Source organism: Prosopis cineraria, unplaced genomic scaffold, assembly GCF_029017545.1.
Source record: "Prosopis cineraria cultivar Desert tree isolate PC_DT_omini unplaced genomic scaffold, ASM2901754v1 PC10, whole genome shotgun sequence".
In the NCBI taxonomy this organism is placed as follows: domain Eukaryota; kingdom Viridiplantae; phylum Streptophyta; class Magnoliopsida; order Fabales; family Fabaceae; genus Prosopis; species Prosopis cineraria.
This window is the reverse complement of record NW_026555341.1, coordinates 11,008,583-11,023,672: the sequence shown is the minus strand read 5'-3', so window position 1 is coordinate 11,023,672 and position 15,090 is coordinate 11,008,583. Positions and strand designations below refer to the sequence as shown.

Genomic DNA, 15,090 nt, shown 5'->3' with positions numbered 1-15,090 from the left:
TTGACCGAACCCCATTGAGTGAACTGTAACGGCACTAATGGTGAGTTAACGGTGAGATTTAATTTACTATAAATTTAAAAATTTAGAAACATTGCATATTTTAAGAGTTCAGGGTTCAAGATGCTTTTCGCACAATATTCTAGAATCCAAAATACTCATTAATCTATAACTTAATTACATCTCATTAATTTTAGTGGGGTAATTAGACGTGCTTTATAATAAGAAATGAAAGGAATATAATTTACTATTCTTCAAACAATATAGTTAACATCTATAAACTTATAAAAATATTTTACGTTCGTTTTGCTTTTCATTAAAATCAACGACTATAATAAGGTATGTCTATGAATTGAAATTAAATTTGAGAGAGTTCCATCCAATAATCACTTAAGAAAATTATTCACAAATAATGACTAATAAAAAATGAGTTGTTATTAAAATGGGAATGTGACTTAATTTTTATGAAATAAGACTTGTTGTTGATCCTTAGTTATAAATAATTTTATTAAGTGATCCTTAGATGTAGTTCTCCCTTAAAATTTTTCTCCCAGCACACAATTAAGAATGGGTAATATTGAAAAAAATTACTACATTTTTACCCTATATTTAGAATTAAATAAGATTTTAAAACTCTTCCCATAATTAAGATAGGAGAAATTATATATTTATATAGAGAGGGAAATAAATAGATAACACATTTTAAGGAAAATTGTTAAAATTATTCAATATTATGATGATATTATTTTTTCAAAAGTTATTATTGAATATTCTAAAAATATTCTTAATTAAAGTCATTAATATCATAACATTAATTAGTCCCTCATCCCAATAAATTTTGAACTTTGTTTTTTGAAAGCAAGTCAAAGATTACTATTCATAATTAATGGAAGGTTAATTGCATGAAAGCCAATTTTCGGAATATATTATAAATCCTTCACTTTTAATTAATTTTGTAAACAGTTGTTGGTAAAAAAAAATCTTTTAAAAAGTTTTTTTTTAATTATGGTTTATGAAAAGATTCTAGAAGTAGTCTTGTATTAAGGACATTGGATGTGGCATGGAGTATATAATTTTTTTTAATCATTTTTATGACGAGTTATTTCTTGAAGTGGCTAAGAGATAATCTGATCAATGGCAAGGTAGAAGTTACTGGTAAGTGACCAATTTAACCGATCAGCGGCATTTATTTTGAGCAGAAAGTCAAAAGGGTATGCGAATACGTTAACTTTTTTTTTCCCCACATAATTTAAACAAAAAAATAATTTAATATATTTTTTGTTATGGAAAACTTTGTTAAGATCCCTGTAGGCAGTTAATTTTCACAGCATATTTTCCAGTCACCTGTGAATGTAAAACACGCAACCAATTGTTATAATTATAATATAACTATAATTAGAAAATTAGACAAAATATTAAGAAGGTGAATTAGATATGACTATAAAAATTTATATTTAATCAAGAAATTTGAGTTGGTTGAATGTTGGGTCGGAGCGAAAAACATCCAAACAAGCCGGACCCCACTGAACCGGACCGCTAGTGAAGAAAGGTGCATGGACGCCAAGTGTGTCAAAACTCTAATGTCCTTTAAAATTCTTCATATATTTTCCTTTTTTTTTTTTGGAGAAAGAAAAAGAGAAGAGAGGCCTTTAAAAAAAAAAAAAATCAAAACAGGCATCGAGAGAGACCATCCTGGCAAGAGGGGGAAAAAAAATTGAAACTGAAACGATTCCAAACAGAGCCTACAATTTCCGCTCCCGTGGACCATTCTCAGTCAGACAAATTTTCTTTCGCTCAGATCCAAAAGGCCACATCACTCAATTTTCCTTTTGTTTCTCCTTTAAATTATTTATTATTGGATTTCATTTATTTCCCAAACTAGCTTTCTCTCTCTCTCTTTCCCAGTGTAAAAGCTCATCGCTCTCGTTTCACGCCGGTTGGCTACTGAAACCGCTCATCTCTCTCCCTTATAAACACTACACTTCATTGCTTTCCCCATTCTCTTCATCCTTCTCTTTCACTCTTTTCTCCGTCTTTGACTGAAAACATTAAATCTCCTTCAATGCTTAACTTGCATGCGAGTTCCTGTGTAACCTCTTCTTCGCCATCTTCCTCCTACCCCTTTCAGTCCCAATCCCAATGCTTTTAGAAACTGATTCTGAATCCATCCTTGCTTCCAAGTTTTCTCTGTTTCTTTCCAAGAACTCTCGGCCGCATGGTGGAGTAGCTTTCAGTAACGCCTAAAGCTCACTGAGGTGGTTTCCAGTTTTGGGCTTTTACTTTGCAACTGCTCTTTATTGCAATTTTTGTTTGTTTCTTCCAAAGTTTTGTTTTTAAAAATATGATCTCTAGATAGCTTCTTCTGTTATCATTCAGGGAAACCGAAGAAGAAGGGGGGAAAATTTTAAGTCAGACTTCACATAAGGGAACACAATATGGCTCGCGCTACAAACTGGCTGTCGTTTTCGCTGTCGCCGATGGAAATGTTGAGATCCTCCTCCGATTCTCAGTTCGTCCAATACGACAATCTCTCTGCTAACAACAACTCTCATTACTTCGTCGATAATTTCTATGCCAATGGTAACGTAACGCCACGTGAAAATTTTCTTGGCTTTTCTCTCTTTTGTGTGTTTTCTAGTGCTAACTAGAAAATATTGTTGTGGGTTTGGTTTGATTTTCGTATAGGATGGCCGAATCTGAAGTCACAAGCAGATTACTATGGCCAAGTAGAACAAAACCAAACCGGAGACAGCTTGACGGGCCCACAAAATCAGAACGATGGAGTTCCGAAGCTGGAAGATTTTCTGGGCTACGCCGACAGCCAAACGGAGACGCAAGATTCGTCGCTGACTCAGATATACGAGCAGGGAGGCGGCGGCGGCGGCTACTTCGGCGATCCTCAGGATCTGAAAGCAATCGCTGGGTTTCAAGCTTTCTCTGCGAACTCCGGCTCCGAGGTAGAAGACTCGGCTTCCATGGCCAAGACTGCTCATCAGGCTGCTTGTGGGGAGTTTGCGATCGAGTCCTCTGGGAACGAAGTGGCGTTCTCCGGTTGCACGACGGGTGCTTTGTCCCTGGGCGTCACTCAAAGCCGTGAGAAAGCCATTGTTGCGGTGGACTCGGATAGCAAGAAGAAAGTCGCCGATACATTTGGTCAGCGAACTTCAATCTACAGAGGCGTTACAAGGTACCAATAAATTTCTGATTGACTCATCAATATTTTAGTTGAAAGTAAACTTTTATAATAATTATTTTCTTCTTTCGTTGATTCAGACACCGATGGACTGGAAGATATGAAGCGCATCTATGGGATAACAGTTGCAGAAGAGAGGGTCAGGCGAGGAAAGGACGTCAAGGTTCGTTTCTATCTCTATAAACCGAAGTTTTGTTGCGTAGCGAAACTATCTTTGACCTCCATGAGCTTCGGAAACTCATCGCAATCTCCAACCTTTGTCTGTTGATTTAGGAGCATAAAATTACCTTTCCCACGATTTTTGCAGAGACAAATGCTCTCGCCTAAAATTTTAAGTGAAAATAAAACTTGTTTTGTCTTTTGTGTTTTCCGCGCAAGTGCGTGTTCCATACACCATTTGTGCTGCATGTGGATGTGATTGAAAAAATTAAATAGAAGTAATGATATAATAATAATAATGATAATAATAGTAGGAGAAAATCAGAAATTAGGAATTTGCTGGCGGTTCTTTTTTGGCGAAAGTTCTGTAAGCCGGAAACTGCAAAGAGAGTGTGCATGAATTCAAAACGCATTGATGTTTTGTATATTGAGGGATAGGACACCTGAGTTTTCTTTCTAAACAGCCTTTTTTCATGATTGACTGATGTAAAATACGCGTACTCGTAATCTCATGGTTCTGCAACTTCATTCAATTGATTTGATCCACTGTGCCGCCATTTCGGCCACGTGGGTTTCGCTTTATTTATTATTGTATGAAGTGTTTGGACTATCATTTTGGGATCTCTCTCTCCCAATCCATGTCCTCGCCTCAGACGGTACTATAGACACCTATGATCTATCTATCATCTATACGAGCTGAATTCTGAATACTCTGTCGTCGATGCTTTTGTGTTGAGACTAAACTTTTGCTTTCGCTTTTACTTTCGCTCGGCAGGGGAAAGCTGGGTTTGACCATAGCACCTGTTTTGAAAAATTGTACTTACATTGCCACTGTTAACTGAAAGCTCGTTGACAGAGGCGAATCTTATAATGTCCTCTTCATTCTGAGACATACTCACGGACTCACGGGTCCCTTTGATCTTGTGTTGCAGGCTCATCTAACATAAAAAAGGAGTTCATGTAGTCTCACTTTTTCAAAATAAATAAATAAATAAATAAATAAAGGAGAGAGAGAGGGAAAAAAGCGTTTTTGTCGGATATCTTTTTTCCAGTCTATTAAGGAAAGGCAATTCGGTATTTCTTTGACCATGTTTGGTTCGTTAGGAGTATTAGCAAATTAATTTATGGGGTCAAGCTCTAAGCTCTATGGTTTTAATTTGTTACCATATTGGACATTGATTGGTCCCTTGTACCAAGAGAAGGGTGGGCCAAACGTATCTAGTACAGACGTATGCTCTATGAAGCTAGGAAGGAGGGGTAAGATAGAAAGAAACAAAGAGGATGAAAATAAAGGCGCTTTTGCGCGGGCACCATATATGGCATCGATGGAACTTTACTCTACCGGATTAGATAAGTAATTTTTGGTGTTCATTTTGACCAATCTCATAAGCTGATCTATCTCCTTTTCCTTTGCATGGAACGTGGTTTACTGCTCATATGGCCATTTCTACAGTGTATCTGGGTAAGAATTTATTTTTATCATTAATGCTATTCCATATTCGTTCTCGACCTATTATCCTAAGAAAATACTTTACCTGATGCAATTGTAAACTAATGAATCTTGATGGCCTTCAGGAGGATATGACAAGGAAGATAAGGCCGCAAGAGCTTATGATTTGGCTGCTCTGAAGTACTGGGGTCCAACTGCTACCACCAACTTTCCTGTAATATTCTTTTTCAATGTCTTTTATGTTTTGAACTCATTCATCAGAACTTGAATGCTTAATTAGCAACACTTACCCGACTAATTTTCTCAGGTTTCGACTTACACAAAGGAATTGGAGGAGATGAAACATGTAACGAAGCAAGAATTCATTGCTTCACTGCGCAGGAAAAGTAGCGGTTTTTCTAGAGGAGCTTCTATATACAGAGGCGTAACAAGGTATCCAAAATACACAAATAAATCATAATATCATCGAAGCTTGGCAATCCTTTATATCCAACCATTTTTGCTTGTGCAGGCATCATCAGCAGGGTCGATGGCAAGCAAGAATCGGTCGTGTCGCGGGGAACAAAGATCTATACCTTGGAACATTTGGTAAGCAATATAGGTGCAATTGAGAATATATAGGCTGCGATTTTCCTAAAGGAAAAAGAAGAATTGTAATCTGGTGTTTATAAATATCACGTTGTGACAGCTACTGAGGAAGAAGCAGCTGAGGCATACGATATTGCAGCCATTAAATTCAGAGGTGCAGGTGCTGTGACGAACTTTGAGATGAACAGATACGATGTGGAAGCTATTATGAAGAGTACTCTTCCTGTTGGTGGATCAGCCAAACGTGCAAAACACTCCCCAGAATCAGAAGACAATGTTCTTCCTAGCAATAACCTCCATAACCTGCAACCTCAATATCCAAACGCGATCAATACCAACGGTGGAACTATCAGTTTCACTCCCATTCAACCTGCACTTGCTTCTATCCCCTGTGGCATTCCCTATGATTCCGCTGCAGCACATTACCACCACAATCTCTTGCACCATTTTTATCCTCCTAGCAGTTCTGGAACCGTCGATTCTGCTGTATCCGCAGCTGCGGCTGTTGTGGCTCCGATGACTTCGATGCCGGCTGCTGCTGAGTTTTTCCTGTGGCCTCATCAGCCTTGTTGATCGCCTGATATAGTCAAGTAGTTATCTCTTCTTCTAACATATCATTAGTTATAATAGGGTTTATCTCTCACAGTTCAGCTGACTCCCCATCGAATATACCTTAACTGGGAAGAAAGAAAACTAAGGTAGGTTTTGGTTGGTGCTGGTAAATGCTAGAGTTTCAGTTTACAGGTTAGAAGCTGGATCATGTAAGTGACTTTTGAAAGATAAATTGAGTAGGGCAGGAATTTATAAATGCTTTTTTCACCTTATGAAGTTATGTTACCAATTTGAATTTTCCCAATCTTTCTCCATATTTAAATTATTATTGGGAGAGTTTTGCTGACTTTATGGATCTGCTTGACACGATTAATCGACGTCTGATGTGACTTAGAGTGAGATTATGAGCTCGTTTAAATTACATGTTTTCAAAATAATTTTTTGCTTTGAAAATAAAAAATAAAAAATATTTAAAAATGTTTTCTATTATCTATTTTGAAAAATGACTAAGTTATTTTTAAAAAAACTGAAAAACCAAGAACAATTTTTCATGTTTTATTACGTCTTGTTTTACAAAATAAGAAAAAAAATTGTTGAAAACATCCTGTTTTCATTAATAACAATTATGTTAATAAAATAAATTATTATTTTCCCTTGTATTTCATCATTTTAATATATTTTTCAAAATAATAGTACGAATAGTTATTTTTTATTTTTATTTTTAAAGCTTGCTTTAAAAAATTACTTTACTAGATTATTGGAAGAAAATAAAAATGGAAAACAATCAAACATGTCCTATATTTCAGTTGTCATTAGCTTCTAAACGTGAAGCATGGTATCTTTTATTGGAAAATTTGGAACTCGTTTCGGTAAAACCGAGTGACATGAAGCAAAATGTTATAAACTAAAATTCTACATCCGTTACCGGCGTTCTTGTCACGTTGAAACTTGAGTTTTCTTTAATTTGGTACATTCGTTTACACATTATCATAATTGAGAAGAAAAACCTCACAAGCCAATTTTCAAAGCCTTTTTTTTTTATACAATTTTCAAAGCTATTATTCAACAATTGTTACAAGCACAAATCTTTTTCTACCCCGCCTTGGTAAAACAAGAACAAGTCTATTGGCAAAGGCACTGGGTCAAACACAGAAAAAAGGCGTTAGGGAATTTTGGGCCAATTTCAAAAAGAAAATCCATTTTTACGGGCCCAATCGATCCAATCCATTATGAGCCTTAACGGACTCAGGCTCAAGATCCAAGGCTCTCTGAAACGCTTCCTTGGCCTTCTCTTTCATCTCCTTCCACTCGTAACATTCCCCCAATGAACACAACGCTGCCGTGTTCCTCCCCTCACTCAGCCTCACCGCCTCAACCAGATCTTCAACCGCCGAGTCAACTCGTCGCCGTCGATTCACCGCCAGCTTCAGCTCCGCCCTCTTCACTAGTGCGTCCACGTGTTCGGCCGCCGATAGTGACTTGACGTGCGGCGTGGACAGAGCGGAGTCCATAGACCTGAGTGCAGCAGTGCGGTGACCCATGAGATCGAGAGCGAGAGCTTTAAGGATGTGAGCTGCGGGGTCCCTGGGTGAGAGAGAAAGAGCTTGGTCTGCTTCAATTATAGCGTTTCTGGCATGGGCCATCGTTTGAGGTCTCTGGGAGATGGATCTGGCTCGAGCCAGGAGGCGGGATCCCTGGACGAGATGGCGGTTCGATTGGTGGTTATCTCGGGTTCTGTTGCGAAACCTGAGTTGAGGAGGCCGTTTGCGAAGATTGTGCACAACGTAAAGAATAGACAAAGTTAGGATTAGAAAGGCCAGTTGAAGCATAAACTCTCTGGCCATCGGAGGTTTGCAGTGTGGTACGGAGGTTGCCTTGTCAATGCAAGATATAGCTTAAAGCCTTGAACTGTCACCGTGGGGGCTTTGCGTTGCATTGGGCTATTGAATTAGCACAAAAGGTATCCCTGTATCTATTCCTCATATCTCCCTTTTTTTTTTTTTTTTTGTCCCCAGTGATATTGGATGTCCGAAAGGATTTTATTGTGTAAAATTATAAATCTACTGGCCCCATTGCATGTTTACTGTTGGGCTGGGCCGAGAGCACCCTTGGATCATTTCTATCCACAGGCCATTTATGAACAAAAATGGGTGCCCTTGTGATTTTTTTTTCCATTGCAGAATTTTTTTAGTTAGTATGAAAAAGAGATTTTCTTTGTTTTTTTTTTTTAGTTGAAGGTTGAATGTAATGGCTCCAAATTTCCCATATTAATTGTACCAAAAAAAAAAATTTCCCATATTAAGAATGACAATTGACAAGGACATGGTATGGTATGGTAGTATCATCTCTATATTATTAATTAGATCAAAGTTCTACCGTCACTTTTGAATTCTGAGTACTTGTTTGCTCGAACAAATTTTGAATGAAGAATCTTTTTTTATGCTGAGAATCATTATTAATTTGTTCTTGTAAAATGCTGAAAATGAATTTCAAGTTGTTTAATAATAGCGTCAGCATATCATCGTTTTATCCATTGTAATAAAATTAAAATACCACTTGTTTATTTATTTATTTATGTTAGGGGAAGATGCGATGCGATTGAGAAATCTCTCTAGAAGATGAAATTTATTTTTCAAAAACAAGATTGTTTGCGTCTTTGCATAATTGCAAAAGATAGATATATTTAGATGAAGGTCTTTGATGGATAGAAATTAAGATGGGATGGACTATGTTGAAATTAGCACTGTGGGCTGCAGAGTACCGGAGTTACAAACACTCTCTGGGTCATAATGAAAATTGTAAATGTACAGTGAGCTCCCCCCCTTTCTCAGGCCACTCGGTGCTTCGTGTGGATTGAACCATGCTTCTTTGTTACTGCTCGTTACAAGTTCATGCCAAATTTCAAGCTCCTTCAGAAAACTTGAAAGCTTCAACTGAGACTGAGGCTAGTGACATTGGCTGACCTACACAAGGCGTTATCATTTACCAAGATCACCCCATAGGTTTGATTTACATAAAAGCAAACAGGAAACCCCTCATTAAAGAGCACAAGGATTACGCAGCATTATTACTCCATCGCTAGTTGCCTGTAACGATTAAGATCGTTCAAGTAAGTTGAGCAAGTATATTCTTCTAGGTCACTGGCATCTAGCAAGAGAGATCTTGTTGATACTGATTTCTGCTTCATATCAGCAAGTCCCTCTTCGCCCTTCAGCAGCTGCACAACCTATATTTCCCAAAGGTGCGGTTATTCAGTATGCACATGCAAAATGAACTGTGTTGCAAGGGAAAGGGTTTTTTTTTTTTTTTACCTGTTTCATGTACGGACGGTGTGGGGATGAGTGGTGGAGACACATGGAAGCAGTAACCATGGTCCGCTTCAATTCAATGGAATCATAAGCTTCTCCTAATCGAGGGTCTACTAATTCCTTCACATTGTGTGCTTCTAGTCGTGGTTTTGCCTGGCCATGTTGAGTATCTCATTTTAGCTTGGAAACTGAGTAAAACAGATTGAATTCTTGGATACAGGGACAATCAGGCCTTACCCAGAGGACAAGACTTTGCTTGCTGCATGAATCAACTGCACGACGACCTGTAATGAGCTCCAGCAGCAAAACTCCAAAGGCGAATACATCAGTCTTCTCATCCACAATTCCATGCATAAAATACTCTGGAGCCAAATACCTGAAGATGGATCCAGTGCGTCAGAAAATGAGTTGGCATTGGTAATAAGATGTAGAAAATCCTGAGGCTAGCTGCCAACAATACTGACCCAAATGTGCCTTCTATGGGGAAGACGACATGGTGAGTCCACTTCTCTGGGAGCCATTTCGCGAGTCCAAAGTCTGAAATCTGCAGTTTATAACACAAGGAATCATTTGCCCCGTCCGGAATTGTTGAACAGAATCTAGTACTATATTCATGCAGAATCTACCCTCGTACCTCAGCTTCGTAATTTTCGTTTAGTAATATGTTGGAGGCCTTGATGTCTCTGTGTATGATTCGTCTTTGACAATCATGATGCAGGTATCGCAAGCCCTGTGCCACACCAATAGCAACCTTAAACCTTATCTTCCACTCCAAGCATTCAGAACCTGAAATGTGGAAAATCTGAGACCTGGTGAAAGAAAATGTGGAGTCTACCCTAAGTCCTAACCAGGAAAAGCAGTTGTAGGTAGGAGAAGGAAGAGATTGAGGGAGAACCAAAGAGCAGAGAAGAAAGGCTTCCATTTGAGGCTAATTGCAAGACAAAGTAGAAACCATTGTTGACCCCGAACCCAATCAAGCGCACAGCATTTGGGTGGTTTATGTGGGCAATAATTCCCAACTCTGATAAGTAATCACCCGCTCTGTCCTCATTTTGCTTCTCTTTCTTCATGAGCCTCTTCACTGCCACAAGTTGACCGTCAGGTAAGCGTCCTTTGTAGACTTCAGCATGCCCACCTTGCCCAATCAGGTTCTCTATACAAAGCACAAAAGTGATGTCAGAGTGGCGTCTACATAAAAAATGGTGGGGTTTCTCTAGTTTTAGAGGACACAAAAGCATGAGTGGGTAATTATTTTGAATTGAATATGTCAGTGGGTTGAGAATACACTCATTACGTAGTGTTTGGTTCAATGCCTTCCCCTCCATTTTTCCAGCTAAAAAGTAAAAACTCCCCGAGTCCAACGAAACAGACCTTCAGGGTTAAGACAATAAGTTCACTGTGATGTTCGACTTAGTGGGTTGTATTGTGTAGAATGAAGATAGAATTAATTCGATGGTTGAAAACTTCCTTTAGGTCCCCCCATATTTGTCGTCAACGGCTTTGGAACCTGAAGTCTTCGCTAATTGAAATCACTTGTTGACTAATGGCCTCCCAAACTTGAAAACTCACAAAATGCATTGAAAAGTAGGGGAAGTTTGACGGCCGGCTTGCTCTTAGTTTATGATTTGGGATTTTACAGGTCAAATTGTATTAGGTCTATAGTTCAACAAATTGATTGGCCTTGGGATCAGAGATCTCTCGTCCTGTACTTTGAAAAGTACAGGTACTAACTAAATTGCCTAACCCTAGTTCCAGTTACAAGCATACTGCAAGAATACATACATATACAGGTATTAAAGCACACAATCCTTTTGACGCCGTTAATTGGGGCACAAGAGAAGGCAGCTACATCATGATACACGCATCCCCAAAAGTTGTGTTCCGACTTCGTCATAGGTTAATATGTATAGAACATCTACGTAAGAAACTTAAAATCTATATTTAAAACGAAAATATCTTCCCTCTCTCTATGAATAGACATGTATATGTCATTTAGTCTTTATTATAAGGCATGTTTAATCACCTCATCAGAATAAAAAAAGAGATAATTAAAGCATTAATTTTGTCTAAAAAAGAATAAAATTTTAATATTACCTATATTTAAATGAGAAAATTTTAAATTTCCAACATTACATTCTTTTTTTTTTTTCTAATTAATGAGTTTAAATAGATGTAATATGTAATTAATATCCTATTAAGTGCGTGCTAAGAATTGTCGATCTCTTTTAGAGAGTGTCTTGTAATAAAAACTAAAAGAAGTAAAGAAATGCAAAGAAACAAAAAAAAAAATTGCCTAAGAAAGCCAGTATTCAGGAGAAAAGAAATGTAGGATTATTTATGGTCCCTAAAAGCTGCTAAATTAACCAGGAAAGCAAAAATGAAGAACGATACATGGATCAGTTGGAAGTTGGGTGATGTCCGTCACATCTCACATGAGAGATTAGTCTGATTGGCATGGGAAAGCAAACAGAGCAGGCCTATGTTTATTTTGATGGGGTCAGACTCAGCACCCCCCACTCAACGGCACTACTCATGTGAGCTTAGTACAACATTATTTGTCACTTCATTATCTCAACGTTGTCTCTTTAATGAATCTCATACTTTTTACACATCTCTCTCTCTCTTTACATTATCAGCAAGCATTTTCTATTCAAAACATTATCAATCGCTGAATATTACATTTCTTTTAATGGAAACTTGAACTTTAATTTATCATGTGAAAAACTAATTTCTTTTAGTATACTCAATTCCCATTGATAATGAATTGTTAACTGTTTCCATAAAAGAATCCACATCCCGTCCCCCTCCTCAAGCCGCATATTCAATTTTTAATTTTTTTTTTTTTTGGGGAGTGAAACACATTCAATATTTTAATACAAATGACAAATCTAGATACTTATTCTTAGTAATGAAAAACAAAGAAACATTCTTTATCACCAAAAAGAACAGAGAAAGGAACATTCTTGCGTTGAAGTTTTATTGGTTTATGTGTTTATTCTATCATACAAGATAAAGAAAACTTCATCATACTAGTGATCATTTGAACGAGTAACAAACAAGGTCACTTGACAAATAAAATGGCATCAGTTTGAATCTTTTATCTATCCGCATCTTATAATAAAACAAGTCAACAAAAAATAAGTTGATCAGACAATAGTATAACAACTAAACAAATATACACTAATAATTTCAGTTATCAAATATATTATATTCATATCTTTACTTTACATGATGATGGTTAGATTGACTGAAATAAGATATCAGTGTACGACCTGACTTTTTGAACAGGGAGCAGACTGCAGAGGACACAGCCTTTTTGACCGAACTACGTTCGTGACTGCGGACAATGACCCAAAAGAAACCTAAATCATTCAATTAATTATTTAATTTTAAGAAAATATATTTTGGGTTTTTCTTGGCCAGAAAAAATTGAGAACGTTCAACGTTTGTTGCAGAAGCCAAACGACATTGGAAGAGAAAAAGGTTATGGTAAGTTGTTACCAGGATTGAAATCGTCTGTTGCAGCTTGGAGCTCTGCATAATCGAAGTTCCTCCATGAAGTTTTCGTAGGGATCTCTCCCACGTTAATTCTTTCTTCTGCGCTTCGAATACGTTCCATCCTTCTCTTCCTCAAGCTCTTCCTTGACATCTCGTAGCTCGCCGCCAGTAATGAAATCGCCGATATTCTCTGCACCGACTTCTTCTTCAATGACTCTATTATCGCCTTCCATGGCTGTCCATGTCCCACCCCTTCCCTCACCCTCCCTCTCTCCGCCTCCGATGACTTCTCCGGCGAGCTTAAGCTGCAGTTGCTGCTTCCGCTGTGATCTGACTCTGTCCCCGAAACAGGGATTTCCAGAATTCCTCTTGGCGACGCCTCGTCGTCGCCGGAAAACTCTCTTCTGTGCTTGTCTAATGATTCCATTTCTGGGTTTTAATTACTTTTCCCTCTATACCTTCTCTGTATATATAACCAATCAAATTCACATTTCAATACACACACATGCTCTTCCTCGTTCCATAGTTGCAGGGGAAACGCAGGATACAGAGAGAGACCTAGAAAAGTTAAAAACTTTGAATTTTATTAACTTGTGCGATACAGACCCGAGAAGAGCTAACGAAATGGAAGAAGAGCAAAAAGAAATTTAATGTTGAAGTTTGTGAATGAAAGAAAATCGATTTGTTTTTCTTATCGGGTTTGTGCTCTGTTAGCAAAACAGAAAACGATAACTCATACGTAAAAGAAGCTTACCTTAAACAGGGTGCTACCCTCATGGAGGGTTTATCCTTAGATTCAAAACTCAACCAGCTCGTGCTGAAAGAAATAAAACAATATTCTAAAATTAAGGATCATAAGTATCGAAGTTGAAGTTTAGTAGATGACATCTGGGGAGGATCAGAGAGAAAGAGAACTATGAAATTGGGAAACGGAAAACAGAGGGGATGAGAGAGGAGAAAGCTTGAGGATTAGTTATCCTGAGAAGAAGAGTAAGCGAAAACCAGGTTGGGGATGATTGGAATAAATGCTATATTTATAGTATCAGTTTTTTCTCTCAATCTGTTTTCTTTTTATTATTTTGTTTCTCTGATTTTCTATCTTTGAAGAAAAGTTGCATGGGACCCCAACTGAAGCTTTGAACATGGAAATTAAAAAAAAAAAAAACGGAATAGAGAGTGGAAAATGAAAGTGTGGGTGCTGAATGGTGACGCAATCTCCTACTTTGGATTTTTGGTCGTGAATTTTGGCGCAACTAACGCACGAAAGAGCATGAGAGGCCGTGTATATGGCATACCACTCGTCTCGCTACCTGCCTTTTGTCTGTTTTGTTTTTAATATAATAATTGGGTTAAATCCGATTGGAACATTATCGATTATCAAATTCTACAAAAGGTAGATTACAAAAAAAAAAATACTTTCTGAATTTACATGTATTTAAATTAAATTTTAGATCATATACTTAAACAGTTAGGATATATTTAAGAGCAGATGAAACGCAAAGGGAGGATTATTAAATGGAATGAAATGAAATGGGGCAGAATAGGATGGAGCGGGATGAAATGAAACATCTTATTATTTGGAGGGTTTTATTAAATGAATAAATAATTTTATTTAATTATTATTTAAAAATAATTATAAAATTAATATATTTAGATTAGAAATAATTATATTTTATAGTTTTACAGTAGGTGAGAGTGAAATAGTGAGAGGGGTTAAAAAAGATAAGGATAATTTTATAATAATGTTATTTATATAATATCATTTTATCATCAATCCTCTAAATTAACGGTTAATAAAAATAGGTTTAGAATGATGAGTGATCGCTTGAAAAGCCATCCAAAGTCATTTTATTATTTTTTATTCTATCTTTGAAAAAAACTCTCAACTATTACCTTACTGTCTCTTTGATGTTTTAGTTTTTTTTCGTTTTCATTTTTTGTTTTTATTATTTAAATTTTATCTCATATGCTTGTTTAAAGAGGGATCTTTTTTTTTTTTTTGGGTTTTTCTAAGCTTGCATTCGTTATCGCTTCAATTGATCTTGTAATAGATGAACTAATGATTCAGTTATATATTGATGATGGATATAATATTCATTCGCATTTCACAAAGTAGTCTTTAAAAAAATAAAATTTTGTAAATGTTGAGTTGCTTTAATTTTGGAGAATATTGAAGGAACAAATATAAGAATAAAATACAGTGTAAAATACTGTGAGCTCCCTTTTATTTTACTAAAATTGATAGAATCTCTTTTTATTTTTAAAACAAATATTTTAATCCAATTTTTAATGCAGCTAAAAATATTTTGTTAGATGTTATAAAATATTTAATTTTTATTTGTAAT

The 15,090-nt window shown here is 36.7% G+C and overlaps 3 protein-coding genes across 5 annotated transcripts; 1 reads left to right on the top strand and 2 right to left on the bottom strand.

The window, feature by feature from the left end:
* Nucleotides 1-1,926: 1,926 nt before the first annotated feature.
* Nucleotides 1,927-6,211, top strand: LOC129321632 (AP2-like ethylene-responsive transcription factor AIL6). The gene is made up of 9 exons (XM_054967473.1): nucleotides 1,927-2,252; nucleotides 2,374-2,577; nucleotides 2,683-3,184; nucleotides 3,271-3,353; nucleotides 4,803-4,811; nucleotides 4,925-5,013; nucleotides 5,107-5,231; nucleotides 5,311-5,387; nucleotides 5,488-6,211. Exons 2-9 carry the CDS (start codon nucleotides 2,433-2,435, stop codon nucleotides 5,958-5,960), a joined length of 1,503 nt encoding a protein of 500 aa, XP_054823448.1. The 5' UTR covers nucleotides 1,927-2,252; nucleotides 2,374-2,432; the 3' UTR covers nucleotides 5,961-6,211.
* Nucleotides 6,212-7,141: 930 nt separating this feature from the next.
* LOC129322399 (uncharacterized) lies at nucleotides 7,142-7,783 on the bottom strand. Its single transcript, XM_054968730.1, has one exon. It carries the CDS (start codon nucleotides 7,781-7,783, stop codon nucleotides 7,142-7,144), a length of 642 nt encoding a protein of 213 aa, XP_054824705.1.
* Nucleotides 7,784-8,635: 852 nt separating this feature from the next.
* On the bottom strand, nucleotides 8,636-13,735 carry LOC129322985 (receptor-like cytosolic serine/threonine-protein kinase RBK1). Of its 3 annotated transcripts, none has more exons than XM_054969472.1 (9): nucleotides 13,500-13,735; nucleotides 12,749-13,303; nucleotides 10,096-10,400; nucleotides 9,882-9,977; nucleotides 9,712-9,791; nucleotides 9,485-9,623; nucleotides 9,251-9,400; nucleotides 9,011-9,165; nucleotides 8,636-8,902 (listed from the first exon to the last, which is right to left on the bottom strand). In XM_054969472.1, the coding sequence occupies exons 2-9, from the start codon at nucleotides 13,170-13,172 to the stop codon at nucleotides 8,869-8,871; spliced, it is 1,383 nt and encodes a 460-aa protein (XP_054825447.1). In that variant the 5' UTR covers nucleotides 13,173-13,303; nucleotides 13,500-13,735; the 3' UTR covers nucleotides 8,636-8,868. The 3 variants fall into 3 exon arrangements, with proteins under 3 accessions (XP_054825447.1, XP_054825445.1, XP_054825446.1); XM_054969470.1 differs by having other exon boundaries at nucleotides 9,882-10,033; nucleotides 10,143-10,400; XM_054969471.1 differs by having other exon boundaries at nucleotides 9,882-10,033; nucleotides 10,143-10,400; nucleotides 12,749-13,208.
* Nucleotides 13,736-15,090: the final 1,355 nt, after the last annotated feature.